The following is a 23,273-nucleotide window of genomic DNA, read 5'->3' as shown; positions in this document are numbered from 1 at the left end:
CTCCCATTTCAGTCCTAAAAAGCATTTACCTCTGTGAACAAGTCATTACCTGTGTTTGTCCCTTTTAATTGACTGCATGGCTGCCAGCTCCTCCGTGATTTGTCTGCAGTTATCCCACATAAGACTAGCAGCTGGCAGTGTCACGTAAATCACAGCACTCATCCAAAGCCAGTGAAAAACAGTTAAAGTCGGCCGTTCTATGTTTCAGCTGAAGCTCCAAGTTTCCAGCAATGGCTTCAACCTGCCTCTTTACAATGCATGGGGAGAGTGACACGTTCTCAAATGCGCCCCTCTTCTTCGGGCATATCAGCGCAATGGAGTCCAATAAGCACTCCATAATAAACTCTCTGTTAGAAAACGCCTTATTTTTTCTGGCAATTTTGTGAGAAATTACGAAACTTGTCCTGACGGCTGCATATCTGGGGGTGTAAAATTTAGCAAAAAGTCCTTTTTGGGTTTGTCGTTTTACCATCAACGCATCAGCCTCCCTTGCGCGCTCTTCATTAGACAGATTCTGGTATTTTTCGTCCTGCTTCTTCATGTAGTGGCGATTCAAATGATATTCTTTAAAGACAGCAACCTGTGTACCACAAATCAAGCACACGACTTTACCTTTAATTTCTGTAAAGAAATACTTGGCAGTCCATAACTTGTTTAACACACGGCATTCATAATCAACTTTTCTTTGTTTAGAGTGAGCTGAGAACTCGGGCGTAACCGGGCATCACTTGTCGCTGTGCACCTTCACTCACAGGTTACACAGGGACATACGCCCATAAATAACAATTTTCAAAATAAAAGCGCACAGTTGTATTGCACGCAAGATATAGATGTTTTTTAAAATGTCTTTTGTAATTTGTGATTGCGGCTGTTCACGTTCACTCACAATCACACACGCGCATACGTGCACACGGAAGTAATACAAATAACGTTTTTCAAAACAAAAGCAGCACCGTTGTATTGCACACTCGACATATACTTTTTTAAATGTATTTTGTACTTTACGATTGGTGGGCTTCACGGTGGGAGAGGGGTTAGTGCGTCTGCCTCACAATACGAAGGTCCTGAGTAGTCTGGGGTTCAATCCCGGGCTCGGCATCTTTCTGTGTGGAGTTTGCATGTCCTCCCCGTGAATGAGTGGGTTCCCTCCGGGTACTCCGGCTTCCTCCCACCTCCAAAGACATGCACCTGGGGATAGGTTGATTGGCAACACTAAATCGGCCCTAGTGTGTGAATGTGAGTGTGAATGTTGTCTGTCTATCTGTGTTGGCCCTGTGATGAGGTGGCGACTTGTCCACGGTATACTCCGCCTTCCGCCCGATTGTAGCTGAGATAGGCACCAGCGCCCCCCTCGACCCCAAAGGGAATAAGCGGTAGGAAATGGATGGATATAATTTACGATTGGCCTCACGCCTCAGCTTACCATGTTTACCTTTTGTAAATGACTTTACTAAAGTACAACAAAATACTGCGGATTACTACACATACATATTTTTCCACCACACACAATGTACTACTGTTTCTATCTTTTATTTCTTTTTGTACAGTAGCAATCATTTATGGTAGTGTTTACAACCACGGAATGCTGTAAAATGAGGACCACCATTAACTGAAAAACGTCAAAAAGACATTAATTGATAACTTAGCAAGGAAAGAAACTATGTGAAGGATTATCATTAATGTTAATTGTTTAATGTTCTTATTGCTTGTGTATGCAAACACATCCTGTCTGCTAGATAATAATAACCTAAACCGCAATATTGTTTCCATAGAAACATGAAGATTGACCGTCAAACAAGAAGTGGAGTGGCTGCGTGACCATTTTACTCGCATAAACAGAAACATTTCATCTAATAAAGGACATGGTTGTATTCAAGTGCATGCAGGCAGCCGGGAATCCATATTAATTATGTGCAAAGCTAAACAGAACACTTCACCTCAGGCAGTAGGTGTGTGTCCTCACTGTGCTTGGTGGTACTGTACGATAACAAGTTTTGAAGGGTTTGAATGTGGCCCTGAGGACGCGAGTGGATGGATGCTCGCTGTTGTTCAATTGCTTTGTCAACAATTTAACATCCACTTACTTTTAAAAAATCCTCTGGAATGCTGAGAGTCAGAAAAAAAAACTAATCAACTGAAGGAGCATTCCAGACTTTTTTAGTACTGTGTGTAAATGTGGGTTCTTTCTAAAGATCGACCGACATGGTTTTTACAGGGCAAATACCAATACCGATTATTAGTAGTGTACGAGGCTGATACCCAAAATTTGGAGCCGGTATTCATTCACAGTAAAAGTGACATACGGGTTTAAAACATTTAGAATAGTATTACAAACACCAACACACAACTTTGTTTATATGCCTAAAGCATGTTTATTAAAAAAATACAGTAAATAACAAATAAATACAAGTAAACAAAAACAAAGAGTGCAAGGGGTTCCTAGGGACAGCATTTCATATAAAGGAAACATTTAATAAATGAATAGGTCCCTGAAGTTTTGGATCCCTGAAATTATTTGCATCCATGCCACACAGACGGGCTGAACTAATATTCATCCTTTAATAACGTCAACTGTGACTGATGAAAGGATTCCAATTTCACAAGTGTTGATGTTGACTGACTGTTAGCAGACTGATCACCGAGCTATATTACACTTTATTAACAAATGTTTTTAAGATATTGTCAAATCGAATAAAAAAAACATAATGTACATATCATTAAAAGCAGGGGTGTCAAACTAATTTTAGCTCAGGGGCCGCATGTTAAAATCATGGCATGATAACTTAAAAATAAAGAAAACTCCAGATTGTTTTCTTTGTTTTACTTTGGCCAAAAATAGAACAAGCACATTCTGAAAACGTACAAATAATCACAAATAATCCTCTGGACAACACACTTCAAGTTTGTTGAAAAGTCTGAGAAAATTGGTGCAGTTTCAAAAACACAATGAGCTTAGACTTGGTCTCAGTGTATCTACAAAGCCAGGATTAAAGTTTAAGTCACAGTCTTTCTGTCATTGAACAAAAAACACAACATGTAAACTATTCTTAATATCAAATACTTTGTTATGTCCAGAAACGGAGGTAAAAACTACGTTTTCTCGTTTATGACAGACACAATATGGGGGAGAATGGGAGACATAAAACGGCAGGTTTTAAGTTTCATTTGGGCCGAGGGCGAGGAGCTGTTTTTTTTTGTACCTCCTTCTAGTCTTTACAGAATTGCTGTTGTGACATTCAGTGGAAACGTTTAGAACAGCAGTTTCTTTCATTAAATGAAAATGCGGCACATTTTAATACTTGGCAAACTCATCACGCGGGCCGGATAAAAGCTGTCCGGGGTCCTGACCCGTCCCACGGGCCGTGTGTTTGACACCCCTGATTAAAAGCATTGTTTAGGTAGAAATATCAAAGGTTACTGTGGAGGTCTTGCTCCTCCGGGTCCTTTGGACTGCCAATGACGGACATGACAGCAGTGTTCATCTTTGTGAACAATGATTTATTTTTCAATAATGTGTGCTTTTCAGCCATGTTAAAGTTTCTTGCTCGTTCTCCACCATCAACAACCTCCCTCTCCTTCCCGACTGCTGCCTTTAACAGAGCGACAGGTGATCAGACAAACACTCTCAGGTGTGTCATCTACGCACCTGTCGCTAATTCCGAAGCCGGTCCTGCCACACCCCGCTTTGCTGCAGGTCCGCAAACCACGCCTCCCCACAGTTACATTATTAACATCTTTATCAATGCGTGATCGTATTTCCCATTATTATGCATTAGGCAGCCTACACACACACGCACAAAGCATTTACAAAATATTTGGGGGGTATAAATCTTGCATGACAAGTGTGCTTTTAATACAATTATCTATCCTCTTCATTGGTCCCCGCCATAAAACAGACATAATTTGGTTTTAGTATTTTACTCTCTCTCAAATACACAAACACGGTTATACTCCAACAGTCTCTTTCCATATCAATATATTCTGAAGCTTTCTTTCAAGTGGTTCAGTGAGGTTGTGATGTACTATGAGCTAGCACAGCCGCCGCTTATGTCCATGGAGTTTTTACGGCATTCTGTTCACAGTAAAATTACTAATCGTTGTGACACGTGGAGGACTGGGATGTTACAATTTCAGAAGAGATAGTTGTCTTTACGTGCCTTCAACACATCCGTACACCCACCGGGGTTGCTCCACACTATTTTCTATGCCGTATGTTTCAGAACCGTGCAAAAGACCTTGGCTTCTGATTGGCTCGGCCTCTTACCTGTGCATGGTTTGCGTGACCAATCAGATGGTGCAGACAGAGAGGCGAGTCTACATCTGAGCCAAAATGACATGTTTTAAATGGATTAGAAAAAGGCAGCCGCTTATTTGATGATTGTTACATTTAAAATTATTGTAATGGTGATAATAGAGGTAAAACAGTAATGTTCATTAACTATATATATATATATATATATATATATAAACTATGTATATATATATATATATATATATATACTTATACATATACATATATATTTATAAATAAAAGCCGATGCTGATAAAAAAATAGGTTGATGCCAATATAAATCCAAATTATAAATATCGGCGCTGATAATTAGCCCGGCCGATAATCGGTCGACCCCTATATCTTTAACACCCAATGTCCACATCCATCCATCCATTTTCTACCGCTTATTCCATTAGGGATTGCGGGGGGCGCCGGCGCCTATCTCAGCTACAACCGGGCAGAAGGCGGTGTACACCCTGGACAAGTCGCCATCTCATCGCAGGGCCAACACAGATAGACAACATTGACACTCACATTCACACACTAGGGCCAATTTAGTGTTGCCAATCAACCTATCCCCAGGTGCATGTCTTTGGAGGTGGGAGGAGGCCGGAGTACCCGGAGGGAACCCATGCATTCACGGGGAGAACATGCAAACTCCACAAAGAAAAATCCCGAGCCTGGGATTGAACCCAGGACTACCCAGGACCTTCGTCTTGTGAGGCAGACGCACTAACCCCTCTTCCACCAGGGTGCTCCAATGTCCACATGTTTACACATATTTGAATTTACCTGACATCATTAATTAATAGAATTTGTCAGAGATGAAACTATATGCCCTTTGCGTCCATAGGATATAGTTAATAATAATAATAGTTATAATGGACTAGATGTTAATGAGTGTACAAAGCCTCATGTCTGAGAGTTCAGAGTTGTCTGAGAGTTCAGAGTGTACCAAACAAAACAGGAAACGTCCTGACCTCAAATTGACTCAGTGTGCCAAACACTGCACCTACAGGAAACAGATGTCTGAGCAATAACGAAAATAACAGGAAACCAAGCAAACACTGCACATACAGGAAACAGATGCTTGAGCAACAACCAATTTAACAGGAAACCAAGAGTACTTCCTAGACACGAGACACATAGCAACTGACGTCAGTCAGTAGACTGACCAATCAGATAACTACTAGCACAGTGTATATAAGCTGCTGTACAACAAACTATCAGACAAATCGCTTTGGGTTTTCCTGGTACTACTGTTCAAGTGTACTATACGATCTCCGCTCTCTGCAGACTGCGTTCAATAAAATACTTCTACTTGACTCAACTCCTGCCTCCTCGAATTGTTTTCCTGCTCCCGGCCCGGGTGAGACGGCACTAAAAATGCGTCTCAACAATTTGGGGGCTCGTTCCGGGATACAGGGAGTTGTGAGGAGAACATCGAGAGGACCATTCGGACCTAAACATTTTCTTCATGGACAAAGGACAAAGACACTAGCCGGCACTTACAAATAAGGTAAGCAAAAACCTGTTAAAACAAATTCTGCATATTGGAAACTACTAAAATAGTGTCCTGTCCTATGTACTTGTAAGAAAACATAAAAACTAAAAGAGTCAGTAGAAGTGTAAATAACTTCGATACAGGAGGAATACACAGTAACCTCGAGAGTGGCGTAACTCCACCTGAGATCCGACGGGGTCCAGGAGCGGTTAGTACCGCGGCTGGGTTAGAGACCCGGGGGTTGAGGTCCCTAAATTCTAGTTGTTGTTACGATATGAAAACTCCAAAAACGTTTGGGAAAATAGGTTTATAAACCTTGGAGGGATTGAAATATCGCTGTATAAAACTCCTCAAAACAACAAAATAGGTTGTTTTACGTGGGAAAAATGAGGGGAGAAGAAAAATACAGTCGAAGGAAACTGCAGTTGAAAACAGAGACTGAGTAGTCTTTCGATAACACAACTTTAAGCTAAAGAAAATACTGTGTGGGTATCGAATGTGTATATGACACTAACTTTGTGTGTGTATTTTAAGTGTTGTTGAGGTAAGAAGGGAAGTGGGGAGAATAAGACTCTGAGTAAATCGTTTTGTGAATACTCGTTGTGTGCTGGGTCTGCGGCTGATGAACTGACGGGATACCTAACGGTGTAAACGAACGTCATTCATTCGCTACAGTTTAGGGCAGGGTGGGCGGTGAAAACCGTCCATATCTGACCAACAGACACGCAGCGAGGGCTAAATCACCCAGTTGATAAGCGAGACATCTTATCTTTGGAGTAAACGCTGTGGTTCTTGTGATAGGACACCCAGTGGGAGACCGGACCGACCTTTAGGGCCGGCCTAGAAGCTTGTCTCTCAGAGAACCGCAGTGGGCTAACGCAGCTATCTCCGGGAAGATTGTTGTCGCAATAAAACTGCGGAGCTCAGAGTCTAGTTAAAAAATGGAAGGAGAGTTTGATAGAGAAATAGATGATGATGGATGGGGCCCGGTCAGCCCATATGTCACCCTATTGACCCAAATTGGATCCACAGCTAATGCCCTAGCTGCTACATCAAAGTCAACAGATAAAGAGAAGAAAGTAACAAAAGCAAAACAAAAATTAGAACAACTTATTCAGGACATGGGGAAAACATTGGAACATATAGGGCCCTTAGGACAATTGATACTTGATAAGATGAACACAGCCGCTGTAAAGAGAGATGAAGTGGAAGAGCAGGGAAAGATTGCAGGTTTGTTGCAGAAGTCCAGTTGGAGGAAAAAGGAGCGCGACTGGGAGAGGAGCGACGGGAGTGGGCTGAACTGTTGATCTGCTGGCAAAGCACCAAACATCTGCACCAAAAGGAGCTTCACTCCAAATCGGTAACTGCACCTCATGTCCCCACATGTCCTCCACCCTATGCGCCTCCAACCCACGGCATGTATCCCACATTTTACATTGAAAGAGGCACACTCTGGCATTAGGAGATTTCCGCGCTGTTGCTGCTCGGTGCATGACCCAGACTAATCTTAGAGATGTAGAGACGGACGCAAAAACTCTAACACTGTCCGATGAGGTCAGAATAACCCAACTCTGCACTGCTCTTGGTGCTGCAATGCATAGTCATTTCCCACTGCCTAATTCAGCCGTTATGCCTAAAATTAGATGGGACCCCAAACAAAACCCCAGGCAGTTTTTATGTGAAGCCAAAGAGGCCTGGACCAATCAAACCGGCCAGTGCCCCGGTAACACTGGGTCACAGGCCGAGTGGTTCCAACAAGCAGTTCTGAGTGGAGTGCCTGAGTCAGTGCAAACAGCCATGAAAAGTAACCCTGACATGTTAGGATGTCAACTTTGTACATGGGAGAAGCATCTCGTTCATCACCTTACCACGGCTCAAGACAAAACACAACAAGATGAGAAAGACAAAGCAGATTTGCAGGCACAATTACTGAAATTACAACTAGCCAAAGCTAAAGATGACTTAAACGACAAAAAGAAGGGCAAGAAAGATCAGGTCAAGGTTATGTCTCAAACTGTACAGCAGTGGGACGGCGATAACGTTCAGGAGTCTGGGACGCCACATTTCAGAAGAGGGGGAGGACAAAATAGGGGAAGGGGAGGCCCACGGGGTGGAGGAAGGAGAGGGTTTTCCGGGGGAAGGCCTCAAGGAGGAAACCAAGGCTGTTTCCTATGTGGGGACTCCTTCCATTGGGTGAGGGAGTGCCCATATAACCCTGCTCAGTCACAAAGAGGGTTTCCACAGAGAGGAGGAGTTCAGAACCGGGGAGGAACACACCCTCCTCAGTCTCAAGGGAGAGGACCCGCACCACAGTTCCCCTTGTGGCAAGACACTGAGTGACACGCCCCACAGACAAGCCCTGAACAGCACCTTACGGCAGAACCGGTGCTGTCAGTGACAGTAAATCAGGACTTGCTGCCTTTCTTAGTGGATACCAGCGCTACCGTCTCCACTATCAAGACTGTGGAAAAGAAGCTGCTTACATCAGACGTCATAACAGTCATGGGTTTCTCTGGGGTTCCTACTACGCTGCCTTACACCAAGCCTCTCACAAAAAGGCTTGGCAATCAGACTGTGTTGCATCCTTTCATCTACTCCCCTGAGGTACCTTCCAACCTGCTGGGGAGAGACCTCCTGACTCGATTGGGGCTACTATTCTCTGCTCGCCTGACGGACTAACAGTCTCATTCCCTGATGGAACATCTCTACCCTGCGCCAGTATTGAGTCTTCACATTCAAGCCAATACATGATTCAGCCAGTTGCAGACAGATCGACTGACATCTACTGGGGTCTCCTACACAGTGAAACTAGTGATAAAGGTGGAATCCTGTCGGCTTACCTGACTTGGAAACCCTGGATCTCCCAAATACACCCCTATGTGGCCCCTCCTGACCCTCCTCATATGACATTGTTTTATGATAGAGAGGATACACAGTGGTATGAGGAACAGTTTAGCAGGGACATAGAGGGAACTAATTGTGCTCTTTCCACTAATAACATTTATGTGGCTCCCATAGGTGTAGCGGCAGAAGTTTCTCTCACCCCAGAACAACTACAGTGGTACATGATGAGTGACGAGGCTTCCCCTCATGTGTCTTTAGCCTTACATCCAGAGCACCAAGCCAAAGAGCTGGGTTCTATAGTTAAAACAGCACAACTGCAAACTGATTGGCAGAGGGTTGGCTCTTTGTTGTGGTATTCACCCGCAACTCAAATCTACAAAATACAGGTTTCTTGCACTGACCACGCTCTCCTTGAACACGCTCAAATCTCCCGCCACCATGGTCGAGAGAAAACAGATCACCCCGAAGCAGCATTGTTGTTAGATTCACTGCCTGACTCACTATGGTCCACTGGGCCCACGGATGTTGGCCTAGTCGACTGCCCCCCAGTTACTTTCAAGCTGAAAAATAACAACCCAGTGTGGGTTCCCCAATACCCAAGTAAAAAAGACGCCGAAATCGGCATTGCAGATACCATTGAAGGTCTATTTGAAAAGGGGGTGTTGGTAGAAACATCCTCGGAATGGAACACTCCCATATGGCTCATTGAAAAGAAGGGCACTGGTAAATATCGCATGGTTCATGATCTTAGGGCCATTAACTCTGCGTTATGCACGCAAACCATCCCAGTTCCCAACCCTTACGTTGCGTTGACTAATCTTGATCCTCGCCACCAATGGTTCACCTGTATCGACCTCGCTAATGCATTTTTCTGCCTACCACTAGCCGAAGAATGTAGAAACATTTTTGCCTTCACCTACCGAGGGGTCCAACTGACCTATTCTCGTCTTCCTCAGGGATTTGCTCTATCCCCTGGCCTATTTAATCAGGTATTAAAGGATGTTTTGACGGATTGTGCAACCACCTGGAATAAAAAACATAGCACTAACTGAGGCGCACGGAGTGGGACATGTCGGGGCTGCACAGATGCAGAGAAACCTCGAAATTGGTGGCACCCATTTTTGAAAGATATGTGTAAATATCATGTACATACTTGCCCTGAATGCACCATGTATAATGCACGACCAACAGTCAGACCGCATCCTGGACGTTTCCCTCTCGAGACGAAAACAGGGAAATAAATCATCATAGATTACACAGATATGGTGAATTCAGTAAAAGGGTACAGGTATATGTTGGTATGTGTGGATGCGTATTCAGGTTGGCCAGAGGTACTCCCTACAAAAAGGGAAGACAGTAAGACAGTGGTGAAGTTTTTGGTAAACCAGTATATCCCCAGACATGGTTTTCCTGAGAAAATCCGATCAGATAATGGTACACATTTCAAAAACCATGATCTGCAAAAGGTTGAAGAAATCCTGGGGTTGAAACACAAGTTTGGTTCGGTCTACCACCCACAATCCCAAGGAAAGGTTGAAAGAATGAACCAAACACTCAAATCTAAATTGGCAAAAATCTGTGCACAGACCAAAATGAATTGGCTAGATGCGCTACCCCTTACCCTCATGTCTGTTCGAAGCTCAATAAACCAAAGCACGGCCTTTACTCCCTTTGAGCTGACCACAGGCAGGAGGTTTCCAGGGCCCCAGTCCAAGCTTATTGGAATCAAAGGTGATGATCAGTCATTAACCCACACGCAGTATTTCCATGCTTTACAAGCCCTTGTTGCAGAGTATGCCAAGCAGGTGGGGGAGAGAAACAAGGAAGACACAGCGACCCCACCAAGCACAGAGTGGGTCCTACTGAAGGTGCTCAAGTGAAAGTGGACCGAACCCAGGTGGACGGGTCCATATCGAGTGACTGAACGCACCTCGCATGCTGTTCGGCTGAACGGCAAGGGAGACACGTGGTTCCACTGGAGCCAGTGTGCAGCGGCGGACGCCCCTGCACGCACGTTGGGAGAGACACGTACCGAGTTACGTGAACAACAACAACGGGAGAAGACCACCAATCAACAAGGGGCAGAATAATCCCCTGGTGGCATCAGGGTGAGGTAGTCTACCCAAAATCCCTGTGGGAGGAGGTGAAATAGCGCTCCTCTCCTACACGTGGTGTGCCAAACCACCAACCAGATTCGTCGAGGGACCAAGAAGATCGTGACAACCATCGACCTCCTTATTCTCTGTTGGTTTGGGGTACTCATGGTCTTTCTTTGGGCCCTGATACATCTGTCCATCACGGGTACAACTCAAGTTTAAGGTGCCACTAAGTATTAGTACTTAGTCGAATTTTTAAGTACATATTATACGATGTTTTGATTTGTGATCTCTATTAGAGATCAAAAGGGGGATTAATGAGTGTACACAGCTTCATGTCTGAGAGTTCAGAGTTGTCTGAGAGTTCAGAGTGTACCAAACAAAACAGGAAACGTCCTGACCTCAAATTGACTCAGTGTGCCAAACACTGCACCTACAGGAAACAGATGTTTGAGCAATAACGAAAATAACAGGAAACCAAGCAAACACTGCACATACAGGAAACAGATGCTTGAGCAACAACCAACTTAACAGGAAACCAAGAGTACTTCCTAGACACGAGACACATAGCAACTGACGTCAGTCAGTAGACTGACCAATCAGATAACTACTAGCACAGTGTATATAAGCTGCTGTACAACAAACTATCAGACAAATCGCTTTGGGTTTTCCTGGTACTACTGTTCAAGTGTACTATACGATCTCCGCTCTCTGCAGACTGCGTTCAATAAAATACTTCTACTTGACTCAACTCCTGCCTCTTCGAATTGTTTTCCTGCTCCCGGCCCGGGTGAGACGGCACTAAAAATGCGTCTCAACAATGTATATAGGGGCTTCACGGTGGCAGAGGCGTTAGTGCGTCTGCCTCACATTACGAAGGTCCTGAGTAGTCCTGGGTTCAATCCCGGGTTCAATCCCCGGTTCGGGATCTTTTTGTGTGGAGTTTGCATGTTCTCCCCGTGAATGCGTGGGTTCCCTCCGGGTACTCCGGCTTCTTCCCACTTCCAAAGACATGCACCTGGGGATAAGTTGATTTGCAACACTAATTTGGCCTTAGTGTGTGAATGTGAGTGTGAATGTTGTCTATCTGTTTTCGCCCTGCGATGAGATGGTGATTTGTGCAGGGTGTACGCCCCCTTCAGCCCGATTGAAGCTGAGATAGGCACCAGCGCTCCCCGCGACCCCAAACGGAATAAGCGGTAGAAAATGGATGGATGGATAGATGTATATAGATAGGTTGATTTGCAACACTACATAGGCTCAAATGTATGTGAATGTGAGTGTGAATGTTGTCTGTCTACCTATGTTGACCCTGTGATGAGGTGGCGACTTGTCCAGGGTGTAGCCCCCCTTTCGCCCGAATGCAATTGAGATAAGCTCCAGCACCCACCGCCACCCCGATAGGGACATGCGGTAGAAAATGGATGGATGGATATTAGATCTATTAAATACTCAAAGCGCTCACAGAGGAGCGAGAACCCATCATTCATTCACTCTACATTCACACCTGGTGGTGGTAAGGTACATCTGAATTAACTGTATTAAAAAATAAATAAATAAATAAGAAAAGTGTCCTGCACCTTGATATGATTGCATGTTTAGTAAGGGCTTAAGGGTACATATATTTTTCAGTACGGTACCTTTGGTCCGGTACACATTCTGAAATATCTATTTATACTAATCAATACACATTTAAGTGAGGGACAACAAGTGTTGGTATTGCCAAGCGCTACAGTTCTTAGGTAAATGAATGCAGCACAGTCTACTTGCTCTAAGTGGTCCAGGTTTTAAATCCCACACGAGTTATCTGGCCCATGCGGTGATACAACACGCAACAATTAAAGAAATAGTAAAAAGACAAAGGGAAGCAATGACGATGTAAAAGAAAAGAGGATCCTATTGATTAACCAAAAAAATATAGCTAATATTAACAAAACTGGAGGACAGGAGCAGGATGACGACACAGAAGCGGCCTGAATGACACTTTCTTTTTTCTGTATATTTTTTTCCAATTTGTGATTTTTTTCAGAGGGAGAAAAACATCGTAATGTTACAACGCGTATTGTATAACTTGACAATATTCTCAAAAGTCTTCGTATATATTAAGGTTAAGGTTAAAGTTTTCTTTTTTTTCTCCTGTGGCATGATGACTTTAGTCTGGTAATGACTATTTTTTTTTCTATATTTTCCTTCGTAAAACTGTGGCATTGTTGATTTATAGTAACCTCTTTGAGAAGCATAATCTCAGCCTCATCTCAGGATACAATTGCGACATTTTCTCATTAAAAAATACCACCTTTTTACCTCATATTATTACGACCCTTTAGTACAGGGGTAGGGAACCTATGGCTGTAGAGCCAGATGTGGCTCTTTTGATGACTGCATCTGGCTCTCAGATAAAGCTTTGCTGAGATTGCTTAACACGATAAGTAATGAATAATTCCGCTGGTAATCACGGTGTTAAAAATAACGTTCAAAATATAAAACATTCTCATGCATTTTCATCCATCCATTCGGTTTCTACCGCACCTGTTCAAGAAGTCGCATTAATGGTAAGAAGTATTTTATTTATTATTGGTTAGCCTCAGAATAAACATTTTATTAGTGAAGTGAATTGTGAATTATATTTATATAGCGCTTTTCTCAAGTGACTCAAAGCGCTTTACATAGTGACACCCAATATCTAAGTTACATTTAAACCAGTGTGGGTGGCACTGGGAGCAGGTGGGTAAAGTGTCTTGCCCAAGGACACAACGGCAGTAACTAGGATGGCACAAGCGGGAATCGAACCTGCAACCCTCAAGTTGCTGGCACGGCCACTCTACCAACCGAGCTATGCCGCCCCAAAAGAATAAGGGACTTATTATACCCTAAAAATGTTGGTCTTTTTAAAAAATGCACGCATCTCACGGAAATACTTTAAAAATATTTGGCTTGTATGGCTCTCTCAGCCAAAAAGGTTCCCGACCCCTGCTTTAGTCTGTTTATACTGCGAGGAGAAAACGCAAATGCAACTATTTAGCACACGCAGTGTGATATTTTAAGGCTGAAATTGTTCGGCGAGAGCTTTTTTGCGTCTTTATTTAGCATGTCAAGAGAGGGCGTGCACACTGGCATTTACACAGAAATGACAGTGAGATAGGAGTCGATTGCCCGGGCCTTATAATTTATAAACAAATTTAATACATGCATTTTAGTGTATGTTAGAGGTTTTTTTTTTTTAGAGCCGTTGTCAGCGTTGGTCATTTTACCTTAAAAAAGTAGTTAGTTTTAGTTACAAATTCCTTCTCCCAAAAAGTAATTGCGTTATCAACCCAGTTACCTCATTGTAAGAGCAACTAGTTACTCAGCAACGTAACTGAGACGTTATTTTTCATTTTGTTATTTTATACGTTTGTGGAGGGGGGCGTAGCCTGCGGACCTGCATCCAAACGGGTTGTGCCAGGACCAGCTTCGAGATCAGCGACAGGTGCAATTATCTAATCACCTGTCGCTCTGTTAAAAGGCAGCGGCCGGGGAGGAGAAGAGAGTTGGAGTTGGAGCACGAGAGAGAGCAAGAGCGAGATTGACAGACACGAAAGACAATTGCTGAAAAGCACAACATACACAATTTATTGAAAATAAACATTGTTGTGAACCTGGAAGAGCCTGTCATGTCGGTGCTTGGTGATCCGAAAAACCCAGAAGCAAGAGTCTTCCACAACGCTATTACATCTTTAATGTCAAATACAAACCCCGTTTCCATATGAGTTGGGCAATTGTGTTAGATGTAAATATAAATGGAATACAATGATTTGCAAATCATTTTCAACCCACATTCAATTGAATATGCTACAAAGACAACATATTTGATGTTCAAACTGATTAACATTTTTTTTTTGCAAATAATCATTAACTTTAGAACTTGATGCCAACAACACTTGACAAAGAAGTTGGAAAGGTGGCAATAAATACTGATAAAGTTGTACTTATTTGGAACATCCCACAGGTGTGCAGGCTAATTGGGAACAGGTGGGTGCCATGATTGGGTATAAAAACGGCTTCCCAAAAAATGCTCAGTCTTTCACAAGAAAGGATGGGGAGAGGTAAACCTCTTTGTCCACAACTGCGTGAGCAAATAGTCAAACCGTTTAAGAACAACGTTTTCTCAAAGTGCAATTGCAAGAAATTCAGAGATTTAAACATCTACGGTCCACAATATCATCAAAAGGTTCAGATAAACTGGAGAAATCACTCCACATAAGCGGCATGGCCGGACACCAACATTGAATGACCGTGACCTTTGATCCCTCAGACGGCACTGTATCAAAAACTGACATCAATTTCTAAAGGATATCACCACATGGGCTCAGGAACACTTCAGAAAACCACTGTCACTAAATACAGTTCGTCGCTACATCTGTAAGTGCAAGTTGAAGCTCTACTATGCAAAGCGAAAGCCATTTATCAATGACACCCAGAAACGCCGCCAGCTTCGCTGGGCCTGAGCTCATCTAAGATGGACTGATACAAAGTGGAAAAGTGTTCTGTGGTCTGACGAGTTCACATTTCAATTCTTTTGGGGAAACTGTGGACGTTGTGTCCTCCGGATAAAAGAGGAAAAGAACCCCCCGGATTGTTCTAGGCGCAAAGAATAAAAGCCAGCATGTGTGATGGTATGGGGGTGTTCTAGTGGCCAAGGCATGGGTAACTTACACATCTGTGAAGGCACCATTAATGCTGAAAGGTACATACACGTTTTGGAGCAACATATGTTGCTGTCAAGCAACGTTATCATGGACGCCCCTGCTTATTTCAGCAAGAAAATGCCAAGCTACGTGTTACAACAGTGTGGCTTCGTAGTAAAAGAGTGCTGGTATTACACTGGTTTGCCTGCAGTCCAAATCTGTCTCCCATTGAAAATGTGTGGTGCATTATGAAGCGTAAAATACGACAGCGGACACCCCGGACTGTTGAACGACCGGAGCACTATATAAAAAAAGAATGGGAAAGAATTTCACTTTCAAAGCTTCAACAATTAATTTCCTCAGCTCCCAAAACGTTTATTGTTGTTAAAAGAAAAGGTGATGTAACACAGTGGTGAACATGCCCTTTCCCAACTACTTTGGCACGTGTTGCAGCCATGAAATTCAAAGTTAATTATTATTTGCAAAAAAAAGAAAGTTTATGAGTTTGAACAATAACTATGTTGTCTTTGCAGTGCATTCAACTGAATATGGGTTAAAAAGGATTTGTAAATCATTGTATTCCGTTTATATTTACATCTAGCACAATTTCCCAACTCATAGGGAAACAGGGTTTGTATGTTTATATAACACTGTATACAGTATTTTACAACATTTGTCTTTTATCTGAACTCAATAGATTGTAATGTGCCATATCATGTGCATAGAAATAAAAATGTGTACAAAAATATTTTGTAAAGTAGTGAAGTGAATTATATTTATTTAGCGCTTTTTCTCTAGTGAATCAAAGTGCTTTACATAGTGAAACCCAATATATAAGTTACAATTAAACCAGTGTGGGTGGCACTGGGAGCAGGTGGGTAAAATGTCTTGCCCAAGGACGCAACGGTAGTGACTAGGATGGCGGAACCCGGGATCGAACCTGGAACACTCAAGTTGCTGGCACGGCCACTCTACCAACCGAGCTACACCGCCCCAAAGTAACAACATTAAATATTAAATGTAAACTTGGGTAAAATGACACAAAAAAGCATTTGGCCTTTAAGAAGTGCAATAAAATTTACAAGTAAAATAAGTAAAATAAATTATTTTTCATCCACATTTTATCAACCATCACAACATTTAGCATAACTTGATGGCTTAATTCTTGAATTAAATTTAACCTAAGGTTGGGCTTCGCACACAATAGTTATTTTTTACAAAACTGAAAAGTACAGTAATCCCTTGAATTATAAGAAAACATTCTTCTCAAACTAGTTCATCATCAGGTCCGCTGCATCATGCCTCAAAGTTTCTGAAAAACTTAAAAACATATTTTATCCTACTTTCCTGGCAAATAATTTATGTATGTTTGTTGTGAAACAGAGTTACGATGCATGTCTTCATCATAATTTGTTTACGAGTGCGGTAAAAGCAGCAAATACACATAGCTCACTTCTGTAGATGTCACCATGACTCGGCGACTGATGGTGTCAAAAATAAAATGTGCCCTCTTTACTGCTCACATATTACGGCGTGGAATAAATCCACACATTTAGCTGAGAAATTGAACTTCCATTCCACCCTTTGCGCCTGTCGTGTCTGTTGATCATGTTTTTGTTTGGCCATGTGCTGTTTGTTTTTTGGACTCTTTTTAGTTCCTGGTTATGTACTCTTGCTTGTTTTGTCTCCATGACTACTCATTAGTTTCTCAAGTCTCACGTTTTGCACTCGCACACCTGTCACTAATCAGGCAGTCAGGTGGCGACATTACCTCCTGGCCACCCATGCTATCTGATATCCCTACTACTCATGGTCCTCATGGACTCTGCCACCACCATTGCCCCAATAATCACTCATATAATAAACCTCTCAATCAAACAAGGCCAAGTACCCAAGGATTTCAAGATAGCAAGAGTAACCCCCCTTTATAAAAAAGGAAGCAAATTAGAACCTGGTAACTACCGACCTGTTTCTATTCTCAGTTCCATTTCAAAAGTAATGGAGAAAATAGTTTATGAACAGGTTGATAGATACCTTGCTACTAATAAACTAATGTACAAATTCCAATCCGGCTTCAGAACTAACCACTCCACTGACACATGCCTTCTCTATCTGACCGACCACATCAAACATGAGGTGGACGCGGGCAAATACTGCGGCATGGTCATGCTGGACATTCAGAAGGCCTTTGACACCGTTAACCATGCTATACTGTTGGATAAGCTCCGAGCAATCGGATTCGACGAAACCTCATCAAGCTGGATGCAATCTTACTTGGAGGGGAGGAAACAGGTGGTAGAGGTGAACGGCACCATGTCCCCTCCCCTCTCAGTAAGCTGTGGAGTCCCTCAGGGGAGTATACTAGGACCTTTACTGTTCCTAATATACGTGAATGACATGCCATCAGCATGCCACTGTGAATTGTTCCTGTTTGCGGATGACTCGGCCCTGCTGGTATCCGGCAAGGACAAGTCACAGGTGGAACAAATCCTCAGTGCTGAACTCCTCAATATTTGCACCTGGCTCGCTGACAACAAGCTATCCATACACTTAGGTAAAACGGAATCCATCCTATTTGGGTCCCATATCAAACTTAAGAAGGTCAGTGACTTCACTATAAAAGTGGGTGACATTGTTATCACCAGGAAGGATGAGATCACCTACCTAGGTTCCATTCTAGAGGCTAATCTTTCCTGTGATAAAATGGCAACCAAGGTGATCAAAAAGGTCAACCAAAGAACGAGATTCCTCTACAGAATCTCCTCTCTGGTCAACAAAAGCACCTTGAGGATTCTAGCGGGAACTCTCATTCAACCCTTCTTCGATTACGCTTGCACCTCAAGGTACCCCAGCACTTCCAAAACCCTCAAATCTAGACTCCAAACATCCCAGAATAAGCTAATCCGGTTACTTTTAGACCTCCACCCCAGATCACACCTCAATCCAACCCACTTCTCCAAAGTGGGCTGGCTCAGAGTGGAGGACAGAGTAAAACAACTTGCACTGAGCCTAGTCTATAAAATCCGCTACACCTCCTTGATACCGAAGTACATGTCAAACTACTTCCTTAACGTAAATGACCGCCATAACCACAACACCAGGGGGAGCTCCACAAACCACGTTAAACCCAGATTTCGATCTAACAAAGGTCTTAACTCATTCTCTTTCTATGCCACATCAATGTGGAATGCACTCCCAACAGGTATAAAAGTAAGTGCATCTCTATATTCCTTCAAAACCGCTCTAAAACAACACCTCCAGGCAACTTCAACACTTTACTAATAGCCTCCTCCATTCACATCCCATCTCCCCGGTTTATAAACAACTCAAATGTATTTCTAATGTATATACTTGTTCTTATGCTATCTGAACTCACTATGTTCTCTGCTGGCTGTACATATCCTATTGTAAGACCTACACTGTTTCAATGTCCACATTTCTCTGTTGATGCAATTGTTGATGACTGAAGTTCTGATATCAACCAAAGCTCCTCATCCCACCCCCCGGATTGTAAATAATGTAAATAATTCAATGTACATACTATGATGATTAACTTGTGTGATGACTGTATTATGTTGATAGTATATATTTGTACCATGAATGGATTAACGTGGACCCCGACTTAAACAAGTTGAAAAACTTATTGGGGTGTTACCATTTAGTGGTCAATTGTACGGAATATGTACTGTACTGTGCAATCTACTAATAAAAGTATCAATCAATCAATCAATCAAACTCATGCCATTGTCATGCTGCCATAGTTTTTTTGCTGCCCGTTTCTTGCCACGCGAGTTTTGTGTGTTCTAGGCCACCTACTCAGTGGTCTATTGGTTAGAGTGTCCACCCTGAGATCGGTAGGTCATGAGTTCAAATCCCGGCCGAGTCATACCAAAGACTACAAAAATGGGACCTATTACCTCCCTGCTTGGCACTGAGCATTTAGGGTTGGAATTGAGGGTTAAACCACCATAAATGATTCCCAGATGCGGCACCTCTGCTGCCCACTGCTCCCCCAACCTTCCAGGGGGTGATCAAGGGTGATGGGTCAAATGCAGAGAATAATTTCGCCACATCTAGTATTTGTGTGACAATCATTGGTACTTTAACTTGTCACAGTAAGTGTTTATTTGTTTCATGTTCATAGTTTTTTGCCCAAGTGCTAGTTTTTGTTGCATTAGTCAAGTTTGTTCTCCGCCTTTGTGTGCGCTTTTAGTTTTGTACCTTTTGTTAGAGTTAAAATAAAATCATGTATTTATCTCCAAGCCATGTCCGATCTGACTTTAATTACATCTCGGGAAACCGAAACACCCCAAAGTCCAAGCCCTGACAGTGCGTCATTCAACCAAACTGTAGTAACGCACCAATTCACATTCTCAGTAACGGCAAAGGCGTTGCAACGATGGCAACAGTAATTTATTAGATTACTCGTTACTGAAAAATATATCGCCGTTATACTACAACAATGTTATTACTAAAATGAGCCGTTGTATTTTCCATTTATATGGAAACAAAATCTTGCAAGATAGTTCCAATATGCGTTTGGAGCGCATACTTGCATTTAGTGCCAGGGCGGAACTTTATTTCGCTAAGAAAGTGGGTTGCATTGTCGATGCACTGCAGGTCTGCTTCTAAAATCTCCAGAAAAAATCTGCTGCACGTTTTAAAACATAACAAAATGCCACACCATGAATGTGCCGTAAATGAATGTCTCCATGGTGAAAAAGCGTAGTACATGCAAAAAAACAAATTTGAAAGGTAACTGTACTTTTTTAAAAGTTTGCCTATTGTTCACAATCATTATGAGATACAAAAACACATATCTATTTTTTTATAGGATATTAAAGATGATCAAAAACACCGGAAATATCCAGCTAATGGGAATCACCATTGTAGCTTTCAAAGGCCTCTGAAACAACTTCAAAACCCTTCATCAACGTTTTGTTTACATTCTGCAAGTCTATATATAATGAAGTAAGAGACAGTCCATAACAATATGTAATATGTTTAATATTTAAAGTATTTTGGTAATTTTTTTAATCATTGACTGATTTCTTCCGCGCATTGATTGCCGTTTCCATAGCAGCACATTTACGACTTCTGGCAAAAACTGTGTATTCCTACTTCCCGAAACAAATGTGATTGTGTGTTCTAATCATGGCAGACTTGGTAATAAACAACAAAGATGACTATATTTGGACAAATGAAGATTCACAACTTTATCTTTTTGAATTTACTGAGGATGAACTACTACTTCTAGAATGAGCACAAAGGAAGGGTGAGCCGAAAGGGTGGAGTGAAAGTGACTTGGGCGCTATACATGCGGAACATGACTAATGCAATGTGGTCATAAATGGAGTTCTTACCCAAATAAACCGGAAAAAATGTCCCCGGCCATCTGTACCAAACGAGTGAGTCACACTTTAATATTGTACATGGTACACGCATGCATGTTATTACAACTACAGTACATAAACTGTTTGGCTAGCTGTGTACAAACAAAACATGACTAATACTTTACAGGTATTGTAATAATGATTGTTTATGTTTTTCAGTCAGTACAAATTGGTGTTCTATTGCATTGTGTTTCGTACTGACATAGAAGCTGGTTTATCCCTTTCCGTACTTGGCTTTTACGGCTTAATAGCAAAGCATGCCGATTTGTTACTGCGCTAGAAAATAGTTCCTCAGTATTCGCTTTTACAATAACAATGTTGCATGTATACATCCATACGCTCCCACATACATACACAAATACAGTACATACCTACACACTCAAAGGTCATACATCCACTCGCACATTCATTGTACAAACATACATATACACATACTGTACAAGCATACATGCATATAATCACATTTCCTTAAACATATATTAATGTTGTTGCCCTAGGGCAGTGGTTCTCAACCTTTTTTCAGTGATGTACCCCCTGTGAACATTTTAATTCAAGTACCCCCTAATCAGGGCAAAGCATTTTTGGTAGAAAAAAAAAAGAGATAAAGAAGTAAAATACAGCACTATGTCATCAGTTTCTGATTTATTAAATTGTATAACAGTGCAAAATATTGCTCATTTGTAGTGGTCTTTCTTGAACTATTTGGAAAAAAATATATAAAAACAACTAAAATCCTGTTGAAAGATAAACAAGTGATTCAATTATAAATAAAGATTTCTACACATAAAAGTAATCATCAACTTAAAGTGCGCTCTTTGGGGATTGTAATAGAGATCCATCTGGATTCATGAATTTAATTCTAAACATTTCTTCACAAAAAATTAATCTTTAACGTCAATATTTATGGAACATGTCCACAAAAAATCTAGCTGTCAACACTGAATATTGCATTGCTGCATTTCTTTTCACAGTTTATGAACTGAGATTCATATTTTGTTAAAGTATTATTCAATAAAGATATTTATAAAGGATTTTTGAATTGTTGCTATCTTTAGAATATTTTTAAAAAATCTCACGTACTCCTTGGCATACCTTCAAGTAGCCCCAGGGGTACGCGTACCCCCATCTGAGAACCACTGCTCTAGGGGAAACTGGGTAACACACGCCACACTGACAAAGCTTAACCTATAGGTTCAATGACAATCTACAAGGTTAATAAAGTCCGCTTCTCTTTCTTCCCCTCCATTAATCTTCTTTATTTTGTAATTCAAGTTATAATTACATATATGTATTGTTGCATTTGAATCAAATGTATGGTTGATAGAGGTAATTATTGTTATTATTGATTATCAATAATGCTATTGCTATTTTTATTGCTCCATTTGTAGTGTAATAATGTTCATTGTCATTTCCGTGTTATTGATATTTACTTCACTAACTGCATCTCTGCTTTCAATTTTACTATCATATTTGTACATATCGTATTTGCCGATGCTGTTTTGTTGTTGTTGTTGTTGTTGTTATTGTTGTGCTTGTTGTTGTTTCTGTCTCTGTCTTATGGGTTGTACTTGTATACCGCTTTTCTACCTTCAAGGTACTCAAAGCGCTTTGACACTACTTCCACATTTACCCATTCACACACACATTCACACACTGATGGAGGGAGCTGCCATGCAAGGCGCCAACCAGCACCCATCAGGAGCAAGGGTGAAGTGTCTTGCTCAGGACACAACGGACGTGACGAGGTTGGTACTAGGTGGGAATTGAACCAGGGACCCTCGGGTTGAGCACGGCCACTCTTCCACTGCGCCCCTCCTATCCCTGCAATTTCCCTTTTCTTCTCTTTCAATCCTCTCCTGCTCTGGCCCGGCTGCGCAAAATAATAATATCAATCCATTTAATAAAGTCCAATAAGGCAACAAGATAAGTATCCCACACTTCTCTTTTGTGAAGTAAATCTTCACAGCAAATAGGGGCATCTACATCAACTATATGATTTGCCTGAGTACCTGGACAGGACAAAAACATTTAAAAAATAAACGAATAACAATGTTGCTATAGCTTGGTTATTATACAAGTTTATTATGAAGTATTATTGACATTTTTTGAATGCATTTTTAAAGTGATTAAGATGTAGAATTTATTGCTCCCATTAGCTGCATTGGTAGCTACCTATATTGAGACCATTTTATATGTTACAATTCAAAAAATCCAAAACCTTATGTCTTCTTGTCTCTCATAATGATTGTAAACGATAGGCAAAATTCCCCCCAAAATGCAGTTCCTCTTTAAATAAGGAAGGCTGCACCGGTTATCAGTTGTACACAAAGCCTGAGTAGATCAAGCCCATTAATAATACACACAGTTTTATAGTTTGTATTTATCTTAGTAGTGATCTTAGTAGATCAGGACCCTCATTTTGTATTTCAAAATAATAAATGGTGTCCTTATAATTATTTACGTATTGAGGGACAAGCGGTAGAAAATGGATGCATG

At 41.7% G+C, this 23,273-nt stretch overlaps 2 protein-coding genes and 1 long non-coding RNA gene across 4 annotated transcripts in view; 2 read left to right on the top strand and 1 right to left on the bottom strand.

The window, feature by feature from the left end:
* Positions 1-23,273, bottom strand: part of LOC133551448 (sialate:O-sulfotransferase 1-like) — a 146,175-nt gene that overhangs the window by 26,878 nt on the left and 96,024 nt on the right. The window lies entirely within an intron of this gene.
* On the top strand, positions 5,652-11,468 carry LOC133551450 (uncharacterized). The gene is made up of 2 exons (XR_009806499.1): positions 5,652-5,792; positions 10,308-11,468. It is a non-coding gene; the product is annotated as an uncharacterized LOC133551450 (long non-coding RNA).
* Positions 7,900-11,468, top strand: LOC133551449 (uncharacterized). The gene is made up of 2 exons (XM_061898156.1): positions 7,900-10,352; positions 10,413-11,468. Exon 1 carries the CDS (start codon positions 8,525-8,527, stop codon positions 9,671-9,673), a length of 1,149 nt encoding a protein of 382 aa, XP_061754140.1. The 5' UTR covers positions 7,900-8,524; the 3' UTR covers positions 9,674-10,352; positions 10,413-11,468.

Source organism: Nerophis ophidion, linkage group LG04, assembly GCF_033978795.1.
Source record: "Nerophis ophidion isolate RoL-2023_Sa linkage group LG04, RoL_Noph_v1.0, whole genome shotgun sequence".
Classification (NCBI taxonomy): domain Eukaryota; kingdom Metazoa; phylum Chordata; class Actinopteri; order Syngnathiformes; family Syngnathidae; genus Nerophis; species Nerophis ophidion.
Note: the sequence above shows the minus strand (reverse complement) of the source record. Positions and strands in the feature narration are given on the sequence as shown.